The sequence below is a fragment of the Somniosus microcephalus genome, chromosome 1, assembly GCF_052327205.1.
Source record: "Somniosus microcephalus isolate GS21.2 chromosome 1, FLI_Smic_1.0, whole genome shotgun sequence".
In the NCBI taxonomy this organism is placed as follows: Eukaryota; Metazoa; Chordata; class Chondrichthyes; order Squaliformes; family Somniosidae; genus Somniosus; species Somniosus microcephalus.
This window is the reverse complement of record NC_140987.1, coordinates 432,250,380-432,273,807: the sequence shown is the minus strand read 5'-3', so window position 1 is coordinate 432,273,807 and position 23,428 is coordinate 432,250,380. Positions and strand designations below refer to the sequence as shown.

The 23,428-nt window shown below is 46.9% G+C and overlaps 1 protein-coding gene across 1 annotated transcript in view; it reads left to right on the top strand.

Moving 5' to 3' along the window:
• eda (ectodysplasin A) overlaps positions 1-23,428 on the top strand; it is a 322,381-nt gene that overhangs the window by 237,189 nt on the left and 61,764 nt on the right. Inside the window, exons 4-5 of the mRNA XM_086000776.1 lie at positions 3,857-4,027; positions 17,755-17,789. Of these exons, the coding sequence (XP_085856902.1) occupies positions 3,857-4,027; positions 17,755-17,789 (206 nt within the window). The remainder of the gene's footprint in view (positions 1-3,856; positions 4,028-17,754; positions 17,790-23,428) is intronic.

The window sequence follows — 23,428 nt, the reverse complement described above, 5'->3', positions numbered from 1 at the left end:
AAGGATATTGAGGCTTTAGAAATGATACAATACAGATTTTCTAGGATGCTACCTAGTATGAGGAACTACAACTATGAAGAAAGACGTGGAAAAATTGGGGCTTTTCTTTGTTGGAACATTGCAGATTATGAAGCAATGTCATAGAAGTCTTTAAAATTATGAAAGAATGACATAGGGTAGAAAAAGAAAGAAAGACTTGGATTTCTATAGCGCCTTTCATGACCACCGGACGTCTCAAAGCGCTTTACAGCCAATGAAGTACTTTTGGAGTGTAGTCACTGTTGTAATGTGGAAAACGCGGCAGCCCATTTGTGCACAAGCAAGCTCCCACAAACAGCAATGTGATAATGGCCAGATAATCTGTTTTTGTCATATTGATTGAGGGTTAAATATTGGCCAGGACACTAGGGATAACTCCCCTGCTCATCTTCGAAATAGCGCCATGGGACCTTTTACGCCCACCTGAGAGAGCAGACGGGGCCTCGTTTTAACGTCTCATCTGAAAGATGGCACCTCCGACAGTGCAGCACTCCCTCAGCACTGCACTGGAGTGCCAGCCTAGATTTATGTGCTCAAGTCTCTTGAGTGGGACTTGAACCCACAACCTTCTGACTAGATAGAAGCAGACTATTCCCAATAGTTGAGAGATCCACTACCAGGGACCATAGGTAAAAGATTTAGAACAGCAGCCAGGAGAAACTTCTTTACACAAGAGACTGTGGAATTCATTCTAGGGTAACTTGTATATATTTCTATGTATGACTGTCTACCATTGCTTTGTGTTCTAATGTTAATGGGCCATATATTCCGATCCCTATGGGTGTGTACGCGCTGTGTACACACCTGTAGGGACATCACCAAGCGCATGCGCTGAAAACCGCCATTTCCGATCTGTCAAGAATGCTCTTGACAGATCGGACACCTGCCCTGGAGAAGGGCCTCTGCCTGCGGGCGGATAGTTCCGCTTTCTGGAGAACCTCCGCCTGCGGAAAACCCTTAGAAACCTTACGTCTGCTTTTACCAGCATAACAGTTGAAAAAAAGTTTTTTAAAAATTCAATCATTTATCATTTAAAAAAGGTAAGTTTACTTTTAGCCCCGTAAAAAACTTTAATTATTTTTTTCAAAAAATTAAATTTTAATTTAATTTATTGTAATTTCAACTCATTTTAAAAATGAGATTCCCTTCTCCTATTGGCTCCCCATGGCCCACGTGATCCCAGGGACGTTTGCGAACTGCATGCGCCCCTGGGATATGTGGGCCCTGCACATTTCGAGTTGGAGAGGCCCAGGATCGGAAGTATATGCACCTCGGGAACCCTCAGCTAAGTCCATAGATTTTTTCCAGATCGGAGGCCTCCGCACGCGGGAAGCCTCTGATCAGCAAATACGGGCTAATGTGTCAAAACATGCACTGGAACCCTTCATTGATGAAAGTGATATTATTTCTATGTGCCACAGTTTTTCAGTGAGGATTTTGATGTCCCATCAGTCGGGAAGGCCTGGTAGACCCGGTTGTAATTTGGACAAATAATGAGATTACTAAAGCCTTCCACAGCCCTACAATCCACTTATGAACAGTTTTCTTTTCACTTTTCTTTCCACTCCTGAGGGTACTGACTCATACTGTGGCACGGTTCCTTGGATGCCAATTGCCCGAGCATATCCCTTGCCCAAGTTGTTTTTCTTTGTATGCAAGCTGAGGCAGTGAGAGCAAAAGTGTATGCAAGCTGAGGCAGTGAGAGCAAAAGTATGATTTATGTAACATTACAACCCAGCCTGATTTCTGTCCTCGCCCGACACCCATGCACGCATTTTCTAGCAAGGGTCGCTGATCAGAAGTGAGAATCCAGATGCTTTTTTCCCCCCACTTCTCTAGTCCAGGGTCCCTATGGCCAATTGTAGTGCCTCTGCTGTTGTTACGCCCGAGATCCGTTAATTCAGCACAAGCTGGGGATTGAACCAGGGCAAAAGCGAAATACTGGAAATCTGGGAAAAAACAGAAAATGCTGGAAACGGTCAGGCAGCATCTGTGAAGAGAGAATCGGAGTTAACGTTTCAGGTCGATGACCTTTTATCAGAACCTGGGACCTTCCCAATCTGTACAGCAACAACACTTGCATTTGTATAGTATCTTTTACATAGAAACACATCCCAAGATGCTTAAAAGAGGAGGGGGAGAGGCCAGGGTGGAGAAAGAAAGAATGGTGGGAGAGTTAGAAGAGGTGACCAAAAGCTTAATAAAAAAAGGTGGGTTTTAAAAAAGGTTTTTAAAGAGAGAGAGAGAGGGAGAGGTAGAGAGGCAGTGAGAGTTCCAGAAGGAAGAGCTGAGGAGTCTGAAGGCCTTGTCACCAATGGCAGGGTGAAGGGAAGAGGGAATACACAGAAGAGCAGACATAGGGGGCCAAAAGGGCCCAGGAGAGGACATAAGGCTATTGCAGAGGCAAAGTGAGTGAAGCTGTGAATGCTAATGCAGTCGGTGAGGACAGGGAGTGATGGGTAAATGGAACTTAGTGCAGGACAAGATATAGGCAGTAGAATTTATGAGTTTGAGTACAAGAGGCCAACAAAGAGGTTGATGGAGAAATCAAGACATGGATAAGGATTATGTAGGGACAGAAGTGAGTGATGTGATTGAGGTGGAAGTGAGCAGTCTTAATGTTGGATAGGATATAGGGCTTGGTACTCATAGCCTCACTTCTGGATCAAACTAGATGCCAATTTTTCTTATGGCCTGATTCAACCGAAGGTTGATGATCTGTTGGGGCTGGGGAAGTGAATGAGGTAAGAGGAATGTGGAGGACATGCATTGCACTTACAAACTGATTGATGAAGGGGTGGGTTAAAATACATTTTTATTGGAAATCATGAATGTATATGAAATGACTGTGGCTTCTAAAGCGGTATAATAAAGCTGCATTACATCACCAGGTTTCACACAGCTGCTATTCTTCTTCCTTAAACTCAAATACAGGTGCATAGGGTACTTATAAAACGTGGGTACCTGAAATCACAACTATTAATGACAGGTCCTGCAATCCGTTCCACTCGTATAACCATATTGGATTGAGACCTGAGTGGTGTCCTCTATTTAATTTTAGTTGCTCCTTATTTCTTGCGACCAACTCCATTCCTTATTTCTCTAAGAAAAGACAAACCAGCAATTCCCAAGCCTCCATCAATGCCAGTTTTGTTCTTGATTTTTTTTAATTACATTTTTTCACCCATCACTTTTCCTATGGGGACTTCTGCCTACATGACCAATCACAGTCGCAAATTCAAAATGTCTTACAAATGGGAACATATTTTGTGATGCCTGCGAATTTAATTTCTGTGTTATTGGAATATCTAAGTTGGTAAAGAACTTGTGTCACTAAAATTCTTTGGTACTCTATCCTCTCGAGATTGGTACAAGATGTTCACTCGTGGGAGGCATGGGCGGGGGGACATCACTGTGTAACATTGGTCCCATTTCAATCGAAGTTTGCTTAATGGCATCTCCGGCCTGAGGCCAGAAGAAATAAATCTGGGCACCACCTTCCATCAGCTTGCCAAAATAATAAAAAAGCAATCTCCAAAGGAATCTTTATCTTATATGTAATCGTAGAATTATGCAGCTCTAACAGCTTCTTAATAGCTTTGCCAAATATCCTATGAGGTGTTTCTCTGTTTGATTTGAAGCATTTAGTGTAAAAATGATCTTTTTGTCAACGCCACAGTGTTTTTCTGAGAATCTAGATCCCATTGATACTTTTCTAATTCAACGAAGTAATTTTAATCCTACTTGCCAGTGCCCCCGTCCACCTCTTCAGTGTTTTGGGTCTTCGATTTAACTCTCGGCTTGATTTACCTTACAGGCAAAAAAATGGGACCCCCTGGGCCACAAGGCCCCCAGGGCCCTCCAGGTCCACCAGGACCCCAAGGCCCTCCAGGAATCCCAGGAATCCCTGGTATACCAGGAACAGCAGTGTTGGCAGCAACTGGGCCACCAGGTCCACCTGGCCAGCCAGGACCTCCAGGACCACCAGGTAAGTGAGTATTAGTTTGGTAACCTGAGATCTGAGTGATAGTTTATGGTCCATCATTGTGTCAGATGGCATGTGAGCTGTTGAGCGGGTCAGTGCTTTGTACTTTGCTCTCTGTCCATAACAATTGTTTTTGCAACCTGAAAATTTACTGGCAGCTGAACCAAAGTAACACTTCACTAGATTTCTGAGTGGGTTAATTTCTGTAAAATGATCAGCATCTTTTAAAAGAAAAGTTGTTAAAGGGGCAGGAAAGTCTTAGCGTTCTGTTCAAAGAACTCTCTTTCCCCCCACCCCCCCAACCTCTCTCTGCACCTCCCTAATCTGTGCCTGCGAGAAAAAAATATCACATATATTGTAAATAGCAGCTGCAAGTTTTAGATCTTCATTTCCCCCTTGGTTACTTCTTGGCGTAAGATACATGGCAGGACTGTGTGTGTCCCAAAGAGTCTGAGGAAGGACGCATGTCTCTAAAAAGCTGCGTGGAAAGATAATAATTGGACAGGTAATAAGAATACATGTGACCATATTTCTTAAAAGTGGGGAGAGTATATTGAGCAGGAAATGCTTCCCCAGACTTTGCTTCTGTTTAATTTCTCAGCTAAGTTCAACTCTGAGTAGCTGATCATCTGGAGATCTTTGATCTGTATTGTGACTTCTCAAATCTATTTTGAATAACTGATGTGAGAATTTGTAGTCCTTTAGTTCTCTCACTCAATATGAACTCTTCCCAAATAGAGGCAGGCTTTGATCAATGATGCTTTGTCTGAATTAGCTTGAGTTGAGTCACTTTTGATTTTCACTCTCCATCTGTCGGGAAGCTGCTTTCTACCACTTTAGCCGCACCGATAATGGTCTGGCTGAGATTAGGAACTCGTTGAGCTGTTCAACAAATTAGTGAATAAATCAGTGAATAAATCAATAATGTCTCACTAACAGTTTCAGTTAAATGCAGTGTCACACTGCATTGCTGTGCCAACATGCTGTAGGATGTGGGTTCATTTGATTCCCTGCATGCTCGGAAATGAAGTGTGCCACTGGGGAGGCATGAAGTAGAAATTTGAGAAGCAGATAGGGAAAGTTGACAAAGGAGCCACTCTGGGCTGTATTCACGATCTTCCTTGAAACACTCATGGTGTGTGAACGGAGACAATGTAGGCAGACTGCTTGACCATTGGAGGCATCATAAGAACATAACATAAGAAATAGGAGCAGGAGTAGGCCAATCGGCCCCTCGAGCCTGCTCCGCCATTCAATAAGATCATGGCTGATCTGATCCTAACCGCCAATCCACTATCACAGAACCATCTCCTGAATCTAACAGAATTAGACACACGAAATAGGAGCAGGATCAGGCTACACGGCCCCTGGGCCTGCTCCGCTACCCACAGGGCCATGACCGATCCGAACCTAGACTCATGTCCAAATTCCTGCCCGCTCCCCGTAACCCTTAATTCCCTTTACTTCTAGGAAACTCTATTTCTGTTTTAAATTTATGTAATGATGTAGCTTCTACAGCTTTTTGGGGCAGCATATTCCATGGACCTACCACCCTCTGAGTGAAGTAGTTCCTCCTCATCTCAGTTTTGAAAGAGCAGCCCCTTATTCTAAGACTATGTCCCCTAGTTCTAGTTTCACCCATCATCCCCGCATCCACCCGATCCAACCCCTTCACAATCTTATATGTTTCAATAAGATCGCCTCTCATTCTTCTGAACTCCAATGAGTAGAGTCCCAATCTACTCAACCTCTCCTCATATGTCCATCCCCTCATCCCCGGGATTAACCGAGTGAACCTTCTTTGTACTGACTCGAGAGCAAGTATGTCCTTTCTTAAGTATGGACACCAAAACTGTACGCAGTATTCCAGGTGCGGTCTCACCAATACCTTGTACAACTGAAGCAATACCTCCCTTTTTATATTCTATCCCCCTAGCAATGAAATTCCATTGGCCTTCTTAATCACTTGCTGCACCTGCATACTAACCTTTTTGAGTTTCGTGCACCAGGACCCCCAGACCCCTTTGTACTTCAGTACTTTCCAGTTTCTTGCCATTAAGATAATAACTTGCTCTATGATTTTTCCTGCCAAAGTGCATAACCTCACACTTTCCAGTATTGTATTCCATCTGCCAAATCTCTGCCCGCTTACTTAGCCTGTCGATGTCCCCTTGCAGGTTTTTTATGTCCTCCTCACTCACTACTTTCTCTCCCATCTTAGTATCATCTGCAAACTTTGATATGTTACACTCGGTCCCCTCCTCCAAATCGTTAATATAGATTGTAAAGAGTTGGGGACCCAGCACTGACCCCTGCGGAACACCACTAGTTACTGATTGCCAGTCTGAGAATGAACCATTTATCCCAACTCTCTGCCTTCTGTTAGATAGTCAATCCTCTATCCATGCCAGAATATTACCCCCAATCCTGTGATTTTTTATCTTAAGCAATAATCTTTTGTGTGGCACCTTGTCAAATGCCTTTTGGAAGTCTAAATACACTACGTCCACTGGTTCCCCTTTATCCACCCTATACGTTACTTCCTCAAAGAACTCCAGCAAATTTGTCAAACATGACTTCCCCTTCATAAAACCATGCTGAGTTTGCCCTATTAAATTATGTTTATCCAAATGTCCTGTTACTGTCTCCTTAATAATGGACTCCAAAATTTTACCTACCACAGATGTTAGGCTAACCGGTCTATAGTTTCCAGCCTTCTGTCTACTGCCCTTTTTAAATAAGGGTGTTACATTAGCAGTTTTCCAGTCTGCCGGGACCTTTGCCGAGTCCAGGGAGTTTTGGAAAATTATTACCAATGCATCCACAATCCCTACCGCCACTTCCCTCAAGACCCTAGGATGTAAGCCATCAGGTCCAGGTGATTTATCCGCCTTGAGTCCCATTATTTTACCGAGTACCACTTCCTTAGTGATTTTGATCGTGTTTACCTCCTCCCCCCCCCTTTAGCCCCCTGTTTGTCCAGTGTTGGGATATTCTTAGTGTCTTCTACTGTAAAGACTGATGTAAAATATTCATTCAGTGCTTTTGCCATCTCCATATTTCCCACCATTAATTTCCCGGTCTCATCCTCTAAGGGACCAACATTTACTTTAGCCACCCTTTTTCTTTTTATATAACTATAAAAACTCTTACTATCTGTTTTTATATTTTTTGCTAATTTACTTTCATAATCTATCTTCCCTTTCTTAATCTTTTTGTTATTTTTTGCTGTCTTTTAAAGTTTTCCCAATCCTCTATCCTCCCACTAGATTTGGCTACCTTATATGCCCTTGTTTTTAGTTGAATACTATCCTTAATTTCTTTACTTAGCCACGGATGGCTGTCTTTTCTTTTACACCCTTTTCTTCTCAGTGGAATATATTTTTTTTGGAAGTTGTAAAATAACTCCTTAAATGTACACCACTGATCATGTATCGTCTTACCCTTTAATCTATTTTCCCAATCCACTCTACTCAATTCCGCTCTCATACCTTCATAGTCTCCTTTATTCAAGTTTAGCACGCTTGTTTGAGATCCAACCTTCTCACCCTCTAATTGAATATGGAATTCAACCATGTTATGGTCACTCATTCCAAGGGGATCCTTTACTAGGACATTTTTAATTAATCCCGTCTCGTTACACAGGACCAGATCTAAGGTTGCTTGCCCCCTGGTCGGTTCAGTTACATACTGCTCAAGAAACCCATCCCTAATTGTGGTAAACCACTTTATCGTTACACTATAGTTATCACTGTTGTATTGTTATCACCGTTGTATCACGATACGAGGTCGCCTCTTGTCGCGCTGTTATACCTGGGCTGACCACCTCCGACTCCGCCCATGGCTCCACCTACCTGCCCAGGTATAAAGGTAGTCGACTGGCTGGTATTCCTCCTTGTTGGACCCGATCACCCACGAGGGTGGGCTCTGTTATTTAGTCAATAAAAACCTTTAGTTACGTTCTTAACTCGTCGCCTTTTATTGGACGAATTGATAGGTATATCAATTTTATTGACTAAATTTTAAAGATGTCTACTACTGGCCAGCCAGAAGCCCTCCCAGAAGCACAGCCACACCAGCCGGCTTGGCTGCAAGCCCTCAAACCACCGTACCTGGATCTAAACCCACAGGCAGCAAACGCAGCCCTCAACTTCAAACACTGGCTGGACTGCTTCGAATCCTACCTGGAAGAATCCGGCGCCCCGCAGAGATCCAAACTAAGACTTCTGAACGCCCAAGCGAGCCCGAGAGTATACGCACTCATACAGGACACGACTACGTACGAGGCCGCTATCAACCTACTGAAACAGCAGTACCGCAGCCCGGTAAATTACATGTACACCAGGCACCTCCTAAGATCCCGCCCGCAACAGCCAGGAGAGTCTGTAGCTGAATTTTTACGGGCGCTAAGAGCACTCGGCAGGAACTGTGACTTTAAAGCGGTGACGGCTGTTGAAAATACGGAAGATAATATCCGCGATGCCTTTGTGAAAGGCCTACGGTCCGACTACTCACGGCAAAGACTGCTTGAAGCTAAAGACCTCGACCTGGACAAAGCTGAAGCCCTCGCTCTCTCCCTGGAGGTGGCCCATCAGGACCAGGAGGCGTTTTCCAGGTACTGCTCGCGACCCTGGGACTCGGGCCCGACCCCTACCGCAATACCCTTCGCAGCGCCGCCCCCGGGACCTACCTCAGCGTCGGCGTCCCGGACCCGACCGGGCCCGCCACCCCCGGTACCGGCTCCGACATCGGGCACCCGCGATCGGGCCGCCGGCTGCTTCTTTTGCGGCCAGGAGAAGCACCCGAGGTCGCGCTGCCCAGCCAGGAACTCTACCTGCACAACCTGCAGGAAGAAAGGCCATTTCTCTAAGGCCTGCAGGAGCGGATCTTCAGAGGCCAGCAGTGCCTCATGCGAACTGTGGGGGCGGCCATCTTCTTTCACGGCAACTGAGGCCAGTATCCCCACACGTGAGTCATGGGGGCGGCCATCTTTGATCAAGGCAACCGACCCCAATAGTGCCTCATGTGAGTTATGGGGGCAGCCATCTTCTCCGCCATTTTGTCCTACCTCGTGGGAGATGCCATTTTACCCACCACGCCCGACTGCCACCGGGCCCCCGGACCCGACGACCGCCTCGCCCGCAGACGACAACGACTCGCTTACCTACACGCTAGCCTCCGTCACTCTGGATCAAGCCCGCCCACACCACCTGTCCAAGTCGATGATGGACATCAAAGTAAACGGCCACGCCACGACCTGCCTGTTCGACAGCGGAAGCACGGAGAGCTTCATCCACCCAGACACGGTGAGCCACTACTCCCTCCCTGTCCTGCCAACGCGCAACCGAATCTCGATGGCATCGAGGTCCCACGCCACGGACATTAGCGGCTACTGTGCTGTGACCTTGTCGGTTAAGGGTACAGAGTATAAAAACTTTAAACTCCTCGTCCTCCCCCAGCTCTGCGCTGCCGTCCTACTAGGGCTGGACTTCCAATCCCACCTCCAAAGTGTAACCCTAGCATACGCTGGACCCCTCCCCCCACTCACAGTCGACAACCAGCGAAGGTTAAACCGCCCACCGCGTAACACCTGCAGCCTATCCACCCTCAAGGTGCCGCCACCTTCCCTGTTCGCTAACCTCACCCCCGACTGCAAACCCGTCGCTACCAAGAGCAGGCGGTACAGCGCTGGGGACAGAGCTTTCATTTGCTCTGAGGTGCAGCGTCTCCTGAAGGAGGGCATCATCGAGGGGAGCAACAGCCCCTGGCGTGCCCAGGTCGTGGTCGTTAAGACCGGCGATAAAAATCGCCTGGTCATCGACTACAGCCAGACCATAAACAGATACACCCAGCTGGACGCATACCCCCTTCCCCGCATATCTGACATGGTCAATCAGATTGCACAATACCGCATATTCTCGACCATCGACCTTAAGTCGGCCTACCACCAACTCCCTATCCACCCCGAGGACCGCCAGTACACCGCCTTCGAGGCGAATGGGCGCCTATACCACTTCCTTAGGGTCCCCTTCGGTGTCACCAACGGGGTCTCGGTCTTCCAAAGGGAGATGGACCGGATGGTTGACCAGAACGGACTGCAGGCCACATTCCCCTACCTAGATAACGTCACCATCTGCGGCCGCGACCGGCAGGACCACGACGTGAATCTGGAGAAATTCCTCCGTACAGCCCAACGGCTGAACCTCACCTACAATAAGGAGAAATGTGTGTTTAACACCTCGCGCCTTGCCATCCTTGGCTGTGTAGTAGAGAACGGACTCATCGGCCCCGACCCCGAAAGAATGCGCCCCCTCATGGAGCTACCCCTCCCCCACTGCCCTAAGGCACTTAAGAGAACCCTGGGGCTCTTCGCCTACTATGCCCAATGGGTGCCCAATTATGCGGACAAAGCCAGACCCCTCATGAAGTCCACATCCTTCCCCCTTACGGAGGAAGCGTGCGCAGGCTTCTCCCTCATTAAGGGAGACATTGCCAAGGCCACTATGCACGCAGTGGATGAGTCCATCCCCTTCCAAGTCGAGAGCGATGCATCCGACTTCGCCCTAGCCGCCACCCTTAACCAGGAGGGGAGACCGGTGGCCTTCTTCTCAAGGACCCTACAGGGCCCTGAGATCCGACACTCGTCGGTCGAGAAGGAGGCCCAGGCGATTGTGGAGGCGGTACGACGCTGGAGGCACTACCTGGCAGGCAAACGATTTACCCTCCTTACCGACCAACGTTCGGTCGCTTTTATGTTTAATAACAAGCTGAGGGGCAAAATCAAGAATGACAAGATCTTGAGGTGGAGAATCGAGCTCTCCACCTACGATTATGATATCTTGTACCGGCCAGGTAAGCTGAACGAACCCCCCGATGCTCTGTCACGAATTACATGCGCCAGCGCGCAAAGCGATAGACTTCAGACCCTCCACAACGACCTCTGCCACCCCGGGGTCACCAGACTTTACCACTTCATTAAGGCCCGCAACCTGCCCTACTCCATCGAGGAGGTCAGGACCATAACCAGGAACTGCCAGACCTGCGCCGAGTGCAAACCGCACTTCTTTAGGCCGGACAGAGCAAGCCTGATCAAGGCCACCCGCCCCTTCGAGCGCCTGAGCATCGACTTTAAGGGGCCCCTCCCGTCCTCTGACCGTAATGTGTACTTCCTCAACATTGTTGATGAGTACTCCCGTTTCCCCTTTGCCTTCCCCTGCCCAGACATGACCAGTACCACGGTCATTAAATGCCTGAACGACCTCTTCGCCTTGTTCGGGTTCCCAAACTATATACATAGTGACCGGGGCTCCTCTTTCATGAGCGAGGAACTCCGTCAGTTCCTACTAGCGAGAGGTATTGCAGCAAGTAGGACCACCAGCTACAACCCCCAAGGGAACGGCCAGGTGGAAAGAGAGAACGCGACGGTATGGAAGGCCGTCCTCTTAGCCTTAAAGTCTAAGGGCCTCCCAACCTCCCGCTGGCAGGAAGTCCTCCCGACAGCGCTGCACTCCATCCGGTCACTACTTTGCACTGCCGTTAACGCCACCCCCCATGAACGAATGTTTGTTTTCCCCAGGAAGTCGACTACGGGAACCACTCTACCAACCTGGCTGACCTCTCCGGGGCCCGTCTTGCTGCGAAAGCACGTGAGGGCCCATAAAACAGACCCCCTGGTCGAAAGGGTGAACCTCCTGCACGCCAACCCCCAGTACGCCTACGTGGCTTACCCAGACGGGCGGGAGGACACTGTCTCCTTACGAGACCTCGCACCCTCGGGCACTCCGGAGACACCACCTTTACCCCCCCCCACCACCCCCCCAATTCCAGCCCAGGTAGACGGCATGCCGGAACCCCACGAGCCTTCGCCGACCACGCAGACACCAGCACTAACACCGGATAATGCAGCACCGCCGCTGCGACGATCGGAGAGGCTTACGAGGCCTTCGGACAGACTGACATACCAGAACTGGTAGTACACTTCACCCCGCCGGACTCAAATCTAAACAAGGGGTGAATGTGGTAAACCACTTTATCGTTACACTATAGTTATCACTGTTGTATTGTTATCACCGTTGTATCACGATACGAGGTCGCCTCTTGTCGCGCTGTTATACCTGGGCTGACCACCTCCGACTCCGCCCATGGCTCCACCTACCTGCCCAGGTATAAAGGTAGTCGACTGGCTGGTATTCCTCCTTGTTGGACCCGATCACCCACGAGGGTGGGCTCTGTTATTTAGTCAATAAAAACCTTTAGTTACGTTCTTAACTCGTCGCCTTTTATTGGACGAATTGATAGGTATATCACTAATACACTCAATGAACTCGTGCTCAAGGCTGCCCTGCCCAATTTGATTTGTCCAATTAATATGATAGTTAAAATCCCCCATAATTATAGATGTTCCCTTATTACAAGCCTCAACTATTTCCTGATTGACACTCCATCCAACAGAGTTGCAACTGTTCGGAGGCCTATAGACTACGCCCACTAGTGTTTTTTTCCCCTTATTATTCCTTACCTCCACCCAAACTGTTTCATTATCCTGATCTTTTGACCCAATATCATTTCTCTGTATTACAGTGATTCCTTCCTTTATTAACATAGCCACCCCACCTCCCCTTCCTTCCTGCCTGTCCTTCCTGATCGTTAAATAACCTGGTATGTTTAATTCCCAGGCATTGTCACCCTGCAGCCATGTTTCTGTAATGGCCACAAGATCATACCCATATGTAGTTATTTGTGCCATTAACTCGTCTATTTTGTTACGAATGCTACGTGCATTCAGATAGAGAACTTTCAAAGATGTTTTGTGACACTTAGTTCCTGCTTTTGCCCTTTTTATTACTTTACCTTTTACTCCATACCTTCTGCCCCTTCCTTACACGCTCTGGTTTTTAATTTCCCCACTGCTACCTAAGTCTATGACCTTCTCTGTTGTCATTTTTATTATTTGCTCTCTAGGAACCTCCCCCCCACTAGTTAGTTTAAAGTCCTCTCTACAGCCCTAGTTATATGATCCGCCAGGACTCTAGTCCCAGCACTGGCCAAGTGAAGCCCGTCCCAACGGAACAGCTCCCTCCTGCCCCAGTACTGGTGCCAGTGTCCCAGGAAGCAAAACCCATTTCTCCCACACCAGTCTTTGAGCCACGCATTTAACTCTCTAATTTTATTTGTCCTAGCCAAATTCGCTCGTGGCTCAGGTAATAATCCAGAGATTATTACCCTTGTGGTTCTGCTTTTTAATTTGGCCCCTAGCAGCTCAAACTCCCTCAGCAGAACCTCCTTCCTTGTCCTATCTATGTCGTTGGTACCAACATGGACCACGACAACTGGATCCTCCCCCTCCCACTCCAAGTTTCTCTCCAGTCCAGAGGAGATGTCCTTAACCCTGGCACCGGGCAGGCAACACAGCCTTCGGGACTATCGCTCTTGGCTGCAAAGAACTCTATCTATCCCCCTAACGATACTATCCCCTACCACTACAACATTTCTTTTAACTCCCCCCACTTGAATGGCCCCCTGCTCCACGGTGCTGTGGCCAGGTTGCTCATCCTCGCTGCAGTCCCTGCTCCTGTCCCCACAGGGAGTAAGAGCCTCGAACCTGTTGGACAAGTGCAAGGGCTGCGGCTCCTCCAACACTACCTCCTGGATCCCCATACCTGCCTCACTTCTAGTCACACCATCCTGACCCTGGCCACGGACTACATCTGAATTAATTAATCTAATTGGTGTGAATACCTCGTGATACGCAGAGTCCAGGTAACTCTCCCCCTCTCTGATGTGTCTCAGTGTTTGAAGCTCGGACTCCAGCTCTTCAACACGGAGCCGGAGTTCCTCGAGCAGCCAACACTTACTGCAAATGTGATCACCGTGAGCGTCAATGGTGTTCACCAGCTCCCACACATTGCAGCAGCAACACATTACCTGATCTCCCATTCTATGTAATTAATTAAATTTATTAATATTATTCTTAAATATCCTCTGCCCCGATTCTAGATGGTGAATATCACACCTTAGAAACTATAAACCAAAGAGATTTAAGCTTAAAAGGGAGAAATACATACCAACCAATCACTTACCCGCTTTCTGGTGACGTCACACTTGGATTACTTTTTACCCCTCTCCTTCCAGACTGGAGACTGGTACACCTTACCTGGTCTCTGGGGACTTTTATACCCCGCTCTGCCGCTCAGGTTTCCCGCCGACGCTGTGAGGCCTTACCTGGTCTCTGGGGACTTTTATACCCCGCTCTGCCGCTCAGGTTTCCCGCCGACGCTGTGAGGCCTTACCTGGTCTCTGGGGACTTTTATACCCCGCTCTGCCGCTCCGGTTTCCCGCCGACGCTGTGAGGCCTTACCTGGTCTGTGGGGACTTTTATACCCCGCTCTGCCGCTCAGGTTTCCCGCCGACGCTGTGAGGCCTTACCTGGTCTCTGGGGACTTTTATACCCCGCTCTGCCGCTCAGGTTTCCCGCCGACGCTGTGAGGCCTTACCTGGTCTCTGGGGACTTTTATACCCCGCTCTGCCGCTCAGGTTTCCCGCCGACGCTGTGAGGCCTTACCTGGTCTCTGGGGACTTTTATACCCCGCTCTGCCGCTCCGGTTTCCCGCCGACGCTGTGCGGCCTTACCTGGTCTCTGGGGACTTTTATACCCCGCTCTGCCGCTCAGGTTTCCTGCCGACGCTGTGAGGCCTTACCTGGTCTCTGGGGACTTTTATACCCACAACTGTCATCTAAACACTCATACTATTGAGCACAGGCTGATTATTTCTCTTCCTTGCCCTCGCCCAATGACATTGGGGTCAATTGTCGGACCCCAATTCCCCTGTCTGAGATTAGCTCATTCAACATCGGCCCTGGAACCTTGCCGTTCTGTATGGCTAAGTACCAGGTAGTGTTTTTACCCAATAAACCATCAGGAGAGCTAGATGTCTTTATTTGTATTGCATTGGGTTTTTTCTTAAAGCACCAGGTGATGTAGCAGGGCTGGCTCAGTCAGCAGAAGTGGTGGGGATTCTGATTGCGAGTCTGGCTGGTAGTTTATAATGGTAGTGGCACCGATTCAAGTCAAGATTGTAGAATTTGGATGGGGGCAATGAAATTAGGTCTAATTCATTTCGGGGCTGATGGGGAGCTTGGTAATTCAGGTTATTTATAGTGGCATGGTTAAGGTTAGATTTCAGAATGCATCTCACGAGATAAGATTTCTATGAATTTAAGGAATTTCCTTACATTCCGTTCAAGTATTTATCCAATTTCCTTTAGAAAGTTACTATTGAATCTGCTTCCAGCACCCTTTCAGGCAGCGCGTTCCAGATCACAACAACTCGCTGCGTTAAAAACAAATCCTCACGTCACCTCTGGTTCTTTTGCCTATCACCTTAAATCTGTCCTCTGGTCACTGACCCTTCTGCCACTGGAAACAGATTCTCCTTATATACTCTATCAAAACCAATCATGATTTTGAACACCTCTATCAAACCTCCTCTTAACCTTCTCTGCTCTAAGGGGAACAACCCCAGCTTCTCCAGTCTCTCCACATAACTGAAGTCCCCTATCCCTGGTGCCATTCCAGTAAATCTCTTCTGCAGAGAGCCGGCATGGGCCGAATGGCTGTAACCATTCTTATGATTCTATGCAGCCTCTCCAGGATCTTGATGTCCTTCCTAAAGTGCGGGGCACAGAATTGAACACACTACTCCAGCTGAGGCCCAACCAGTAGTAGGTTATTAAGTATTGGTGTCCATAAAACTAAACTTGGCCTATCGTAGTTTCCGTCAGATTCAGACACCAACTGGAGCGACTTCTCTCGCGTTGTGAGATCCCTGACAAAACCACTTGCCAGGTTACTGACTAACATGCTGTTAAGACAGGATTTGGGATCTAAAAGTGTCTCAGCTGAAAGCCAGACATAACATGTCATTAAAGTTGTAATAACTGGAAGAGATTGTTGCTATTTTCATTTTCATTTAAAGTTGGCAGTGTTATTTCTATTTTTCATTTCATAACGTTTTCATTCATGCCTGTTAAACCGTTGTGAAATAGCCATCAAGACACAAAGGAAGCTTTCAAGGTGGTGCAGAAAAGAGCCACAAGATTGATCTCTAGCCCTAGTGTGAGATTGGGGAAACTTGGACTGTTCAACCTTGCAAAGAGGCAACTAAGATAGGTTATCATACACTGACGTAACATAGTAAATAGGATAGAATGGTGAATCCAGAACATTATTTCAAATAAAGCTTATGTCCACATGACATACTATCATTGTTTAAGCTGGTGAATAACACATTTTGGACTAATATCTTCCCTCAAAGAGTGATCAAACATGGAATTAACTTCTTTGTAGGAGAGTGAAGGCAAAAACCTTGAAATTATTTAGAAACAAATGGATACTGTGGTGAGACTGTAGGTCCTTTCTGGATAGATAAGCTAAGACGGACTAAATGCTTTCTTCGTTGATACCTATCTTGTAAAATGGGTCCTTAAAGCTTACTAATTGAGTCAGGTTTTTTTTGCATTGTGGCGGAAGATAAATTCTTTCAGCTAGAAATTTTCAGCTGAGTGAGGCCAGTGCAATTTTAATCAGCTGGCCTCGTTAATGTGCTGCTGGCTGGCAGAACAGGAAGAGCAGCTGCCGGCCTGCAGAAAATTGGGAGACTCTTGGTCACCTACCGGCACTTGAAAGCAAGAAAGAAAGACTTGCATTTATATAGCGCCTTTCACAACTACCAGATGTCCCAAAGCACTTAACAGCCAATGTAGTACTTTTTTGAAGTCTAGTCACTGTTGTAATATAGAAAGCGTGGCAGCCAATTTACACACAGCAAGCTCCCACAAATAGCAATGTGATAATAACCAGATAAACTGTTTTAGTGATGTTGATTGAGGGATAAATATTGGCCAGGACATGGGGGGATAACTCCCCTGCTCTTCTTCAAAATGGTGCCATGGGATCTTTTATGTCCACCTGAGAGGGCAGATGGGGCCTTGGTTTGACATCTCATCCAAATGACGGCACCTCCGACAGTGCCGCACTCCCTCAGCACTGCACTGGAGTCTCAGTCTAGATTTTTGTGCTCAAGTCTCTGGAGTGGGACTTGAACCCACAACCTTCTGACTCGAGGTGAGGGTGCTACCCACTGAACCACGGCTGACACACTGGTATGTGTGGAAACGGGAACTCCGGAGGTGTCTCGCAGTAGGGAAGGGGGCGGGGTGGCAAGTCCGGGGCAGGGAAGCCCTAAACCTTCCTGGCGGGGCCACAGAGGTGTGCTCCTGCTCCTCTTGGTGTCTCAAAGGCAAGTTTTTTTTTTTAATCGCCTTGAGTAGCTTCTTCTGTTTCTGATCCTCTTCTGACCGGCCTTTTATCTCCTGGTCAAAGTCCGCAGCGACTTCCCTGCTCAGGCTGCGGTAAAAGTTGCAATCGGGGCCCAATGGCATCGTCGGACCCTGTTTTGCATATTTAAAGAAGACCTGTCCAGATGTGCCGGTAAAAATCGGAAATGGTGGGATCCGGACTGGACATCGGCAGGTAACTCACCCAGTGAATTTAAACTGCTTACGAGCCCGGTTTCCGCCAGGTAGACAGGGTTAAAATCCACCCCCTGAAATAATGTTGAATGCTCGAACCATATCCGTAGCAAACTATGGCTAATACTGCATATAATGATTCAAAAATATATTGCCAATTCGAAGTTTTTTTATTAATTGCCAATAACTTTCTTTTCCAGGCACTTCAGACAAAGCTGCAGACAGTCAGACACCAGTAAGTGTATAATATCAACACAATTTGTTCAAGCGCGTTCAGTTGGCCTATTTTTAAAAAGAGAGTAATAAGAAATTCAGATACTTACATTTATAAAGTTCATCTCCTTTGGTTTTGGTTCCAGACAATTAAAAAAAAAAAAAAAAAAAAAACATTTTCAGGAATTTAGTCGTCCTCAGCTGCTGCCAGCTCCAGACTTGCTCATAAATTGAGTTCCAGGCTTTTTCAGTCAGTAAAGTTTCATTCAAGCATGGCTACAGTTACTTTAACCTGCAGTTGCAACTCCTTTTCAATTACCAGGGTTACATCTCTTTACCAATTTAAAGTGTGTGTTGGTTTTAGATTGTCAGCTGTGATTGGTCCCTGCCATCAATTGTACCACAGACCAATCAAAATCAGGAGGAACTCTACATTCATTCATTCAAACCGACATAAACATTATTATTAAGACAATGCAGATTCACTGGGATGCTGTCTGCTATGAGGAAATACAAATGTGAAGCAAGAGCTGAAAAAAATTGGTCTCTTTTTGTTACAAAACAATGCAGATTTTGCGGTGACATGATAGATTATAAAATTATGAAAGGGTAGGTAGAAGCAGACTGTTTCCAGTAATTGAGTGTTCTAGAATGAGGAAACACTAAATGTAAGAGCTTTACAATAGAGGACAGGAGAAACTTCTTTACACAGAGTCGTGAGGCTGTGGAATTCACTTCTAGGGTTAGATTGAGGCAGGAACTATGTCAACATTCAATATTAGATTACATAGAATTACTTAGAGTATACGGCCAGAAATAGGCCATTCGGCCCAACTAGTTATGCTCCTCCTATCTTTACTCATCTAATTCTATCAGCATAGCCCTCTATTCCCTTCTCCCTCATATGCTTATCTAGCTTCCCCTTAAATGCATTGATACTATTTGCCTCAACTACTCACTGTGATAGCGAGTTCCACATTCTCACCACTCTCTGGGTAAAGTCGTTTCTTCTGAATCCCCTATTGGATTTCTGAGGTTATTCGATTGGATGAAGGAAAAGGGGAGATGGGAACATGGTGGGTTAATGATCTTAGAACTATTTGCTCGCGTGGAAGACAAATGCTGGCATGGACTTGTTGGGCTGAATGGTCTGTTTCAGAGTTGTAACTTTTATATATTTCAGTGGAAGAGTTTTTGTTTGCACACCAAGGTGATGCATGCTGGTACTAGTTGTAAGCTTTTTATTTTGACTGGCATTAAATTGACAGCAAGACCAATTCTTTTGAAACAATTTGTAATAAGTTTATTAAACACACACACACTCATGCACATCAAAACAATTGACTACTGGTATCCTATGACTCTACTCGATTACAACTCGTAAGGTAATGCCACACAGTACTGCCTCCCGATTATCAAAATCCACGACAAGGCCTTGGACAACGTGGACCACTTTCCATACCTCGGGAGCTTACTGTCAACAAGGGCAGATGTCGACGATGAAGTCCAACACCGCCTTCAGTGTGCCAGTGCAGCCTTCGGTCGCCTGAGGAAGAGAGTGTTTGAAGACCAGGACTTCAAACCCGGCACTAAGCTCATGGTCTACAGAGCAGCAGTGATACCCGCCCTGCTGTATGCCTCAGAGACATGGACCATGTACAGCAGGCACCTCAAAACACTGGAGAGGTACCACCAATGCTGCCTCCGCAAGATCCTGCAAATCCATTGGCAGGATAAGCGCACCAACGTCAGTGTTCTTGCTCAGGCCAACATCCCTAGCATCAAAGCTTTGACCACACTCAGTCAGCTCCGATGGACGGGTCACATTGTCCGCATGCCTGATACGAGACTCCCAAAACAAGTGCTCTACTCGGAGCTCCGACACGGCAAGAGAGTGGGCAGAGGAAACGCTTCAAGGACACCCTCAAAGCCTCCTTGAAAAAGTGTAACATCCCCACCAACACCTGGGAATCCCTGGCCCAAGACTGCACAAAGTGGAGGAGAAGCATCCGGGAAGGCGCCGAACACCTCGAGTCTCTTCGCCGGGAGCAAGCGGAAGCCAAGCGCAAACAGTGGAAGGAGCGCACGTCAACCCAAGCACCCCACCCACCCGCCCCTTCAACCACCGTCTGCCCCACCTGTAACAGAGACTGTAGGTCCCGCATTGGACTCATCAGTCACCTGAGAACTCATTTTTAATGTGGAAGCAAGTCATCCTTGGTTCCGAGGGACTGCCTAAGAAGAAGAAGAAATGGGTTAGATTTACACAGACTAGTACTTCCCTGAGTTAGGCAATGCACGCGGCCTTTTCTCTTGCTTCTTGGTCTGGTCTGTAGAGGGAGAGCTTCTTGTTCTTCCGCGTGGCCAGAGAGAGAGAGCGAGCCTTTGGTTCCTTGTTTTTATATCTTTTTAAAGTCCATTGTCTTCTAGTTTAAATTCTTAAAGACGCCACGATTGGGTCTTAGATTCTGGCCGTTCTTGATTGGCTTTCCTTTGAACATGTGTCTGTCTGCAGTGGCTGGTGCCATTTCTTGCTTAAGTTAGTTGTTTTTTGACACCTTTTAGTGGCTGTTGAGTTTCGATGGTGAATTTCGATGTCTCTGTGGGGGGTTACCCTGTGATGCAGGTTTCATTTGTCAAGTTTCGCGCCATTGCCTTACCCAGGGAAGATCTATACACATCAAATTTATTTATCTTTATCTTATATTAATAGTCTCGAGTCCATCACACATACAAAACATATATTTTTATTCTTACATAGTAAGTAGCATATGTTTCCATTTCAGGTACCCAGTGTCCGGCTCCAAGTGAGGTTGGCATTTATTGCTGTGGCCCTGTGCCCTTTAGGAACTGGTTCACAACAGCCCAAATTAATTTAATATAGTACGATAGCAAAATACTGCGGATGCTGGAAATCCGAAATAACAACAGAAAATGCTGGAAAAACTCAGCAGGCCCGGCAACATCCGTGGAGAGAGAAACAGAGTCAATGTTTCAGGTCTAACCCTTTGTCGAGACTGGAAGGCACAGGAAATGAAATAGATTGAGAGGCCAGGCTGGGAGAGAACAAAAGAGAAATGAAGAGACATTCAGAGGTATTCAAAATGAGACGAGATGGTGATAGGATTAGTGGAGACAAAAGACGGCTCTAGATTAGGTGTGAAATGCGCTGGCAGAATGGGAGACAGCTGCCATGTGGGAGAGAGAGAGAGAGAGAGAGAAGAAAAAGAAAGTTGTGGGGGGGGGGGAAGCCAAAACAAAGGTGTGGATAAAAAATATAAGTAAAAATGTAATAGGGGCCGAGGTTCTGATCTGAAATTGTTGAACTCGATATTGAGCCCGGAAGGCTGTAAAGTGCCTAATCGGAAGATGAGGTGTTTCATATAGGATCCTTACAGCCAACACAGAGAGAACTGGATGCAAACCCAAATCACAGAGGTGAAAGGATAGTGTGCTAGTTCACTAGTGACATCCCATTCCCCTAAACAGGCTTTTTATTCTGAAAGTCTGGTGGTTTTCTGGCATTTAGAATTGGGGTTCAGAGTTACTTTTACTGATTTGATTTGAGATTTCTCCAATACAAAGCAGGTTTTCTTATTTTTTAATTTGCTATACCTAGCTTTGTTTTACCCCCAGCGCAATTAAAGCCCAATCAAATCATGTCAGTTAATATCACAAATGAAGTTCTGTCACCAAGCCCAAATGACTGTGTGGAGTTTGCACATTCTCCCCGTGTTTGCGTGGGTTTCCTCCGGGTGCTCCGGTTTCCTCCCACAGTCTAAAAATGTGCGGGTTAGGTTGATTGGCTATGATAAATTGACCCTTAGTGTTAGGGGGATTAAATACGTGGGGTTACGGGGATAGGGTGGGATATGTGTTGGTGTAGAGGTTACGGGGATCGGGTGGGATATGTGTCGGTGCAGGCTCGATGGGCCGAAATGGCCTCTATCTGCACTGTGGGGTTTCTGTGATTCTGTGAATGTTCTGTCATGAAGCTATGAAATGTGGATTCCAGTTTCCTGATCTCAGCCATACAGGTATTAAGGTAAAAGTGGTCCACGTTGTCCAAGGCCTTGTCGTGGATTTTGATAATCGGGGGGTGGTACTGTGTGGCGGGGGCAGGTTGGTAGAGGACTTTTGTCTTACGGATGTTTATTGTAAGGCCCGTGTTTTTGTACGCTTCGGTGAACGTGTTGACGATGGTTTGGAGTTCGAGACTCCCAAAACAAGCGCTCTACTCGGAGCTCCGACACGGCAAGAGAGCCCCAGGTGGGCAGAGGAAACGCTTCAAGGACACCCTCAAAGCCTCCTTGAAAAAGTGTAACATCCCCACCGACACCTGGGAATCCCTGGCCCAAGACCGCACAAAGTGGAGGAGAAGCATCCGGGAAGGCGCCAAACACCTCGAGTCTCTTCGCCGGGAGCAAGCGGAAGCCAAGCGCAGGCAGCGCACGTCAACCCAAGCACCCCACCCACCCGCCCCTTCAACCACCGTCTGCCCCACCTGTGACAAAGATTGTAGGTCCCACATTGGACTCACCAGTCACCCGGGAACTCATTTTTAATGTGGAAGCAAGTCTTCCTCGGTTCCGAGGGACTGCCTAAGAAGAAGAAGAAGAATTAAGATGAGCAAGCTAAGGCCTGGTTACAGGTCACTAGATTCTTGGCCACGCGTGATGCATGATGTAGGAAGATCAAATAAGGTGAGATAATTGTAGTTTTCTCCCCTCCTCTCCTGTAAGCAGTGATTCACGCTGAGGTATGGCTCCACAGGTACAGCCAACCCTCCGTTACCTCGCCCAATTGGACATTCTTCAAGTGTGTGACTAGACAGTGAATGTCTGCAGGCTGAGCCAATCATCCAAAGACAACGCAAACTCACTTCAACAGGGCTCACTTAAAAGCAATTAGGAAGGAGAATTCTGGTATATCCCCCACAACCACCACTACCAGCCAGGGACACAGGGGACAATTGTAACACCGCTACAACTGCCTGGATGAGATCATCTAACTAGGCACAGATTACAGATCGAACTTAGGGTCTTGCCGGTTTGTATGGTTCCATACCATGCCAGATGGTGCACTTATCTGGTAAGCCATCGGGAAGACCAAAAGTGCCTTTTTTAAAGTTACGTTTAATCACCAACTGCTTTGGTCCAACAGGAATAGAAAACAGGTCAATGAAAGCCAATATTGCTTTTGAAATCATTATCATTTTATCTTGATTTTCATCAGTTATAGCTTTACATTGACAAGAACTTGAGGTGTTTGGTAGGACTTTTTAGTGTAATTTTGTTTAATTTACCAATCAGGCAACAATTCAGAATGCTGAGACACTGTACTAACTACAGAATCCTAAGCAAACACTGGTTTTTGATCCTTTCAGATTTCTCTAACACCTTAACACTTCTCTTCACAGTTAACCACACTCCATATTTTTAATGTCTACATGCCTTTTGAGAGACCTGATTGCATTGGGACCCTGTGTCCAGTTTAGACCTTTTTGATGATGCTGCAAATGTAACCAGTGGAGAGGGTAAAAGATGCTGCAATAGACGGCAGTCTTTCTCTCACAGCGTTAAGTGCTGGAAATATAACTCTCCCAAATACAAAAATGATTGCAGAGAATGGACCTGCCCGGCCCCGCCACCACCCCCCCCC